This window comes from Eurypyga helias, unplaced genomic scaffold (genome assembly GCF_000690775.1).
Source record: "Eurypyga helias isolate BGI_N326 unplaced genomic scaffold, ASM69077v1 scaffold38844, whole genome shotgun sequence".
Taxonomy (NCBI): domain Eukaryota; kingdom Metazoa; phylum Chordata; class Aves; order Eurypygiformes; family Eurypygidae; genus Eurypyga; species Eurypyga helias.
This window is the reverse complement of record NW_010248807.1, coordinates 13901-14321: the sequence shown is the minus strand read 5'-3', so window position 1 is coordinate 14321 and position 421 is coordinate 13901. Positions and strand designations below refer to the sequence as shown.

The 421-nt window shown below is 61.0% G+C and overlaps 1 protein-coding gene across 1 annotated transcript in view; it reads left to right on the top strand.

Annotated features, from left to right (window-relative positions):
- LOC104509297 (ankyrin-1-like) overlaps positions 1 to 421 on the top strand; it is a gene marked incomplete at its 5' end in the record, with an annotated part of 24130 nt that overhangs the window by 15322 nt on the left and 8387 nt on the right. Inside the window, 2 exon segments of the mRNA XM_010151186.1 lie at positions 20 to 98; positions 375 to 421. Of these exon segments, the coding sequence (XP_010149488.1) occupies positions 20 to 98; positions 375 to 421 (126 nt within the window).

Genomic DNA, 421 nt, shown 5'->3' with positions numbered 1-421 from the left:
CATTGCCTTCTCCTGCCAGGGTGGAGTCTCCAGATGTCCTGCAGGTCCCTTGCATCCCACCTGAGACTGTGGTGACCAGAGTGGAGGAGACCGAGCAGGTAGGACCTGTGGAGACAGAAGCTGAGCAAGTCAGCCAGCTGCATGCGCCCTCGGTGTCCCCACAGGAGGTGAGCGTGAGACACAGCCCCCCCCAAGGTATTCCCTGCCAGGGGGATCCCTCCCATCACCATAGAGACAAAATGTGGGGTGGGTGGTGGATGGACCCAGTGGTGCAGGACTGCCCAGGGAGGTTGTGAGACTGTGGAAGAGTGGGCAGGCTCAGCACCCCCTAATAGGACCCTGTGCCCATGGGGGCTCTTCCCTGCTTTACACAGCCCTCCAAGGAATTTGACGAAGACTCCCTGATCCCCAGCAGCCCCGC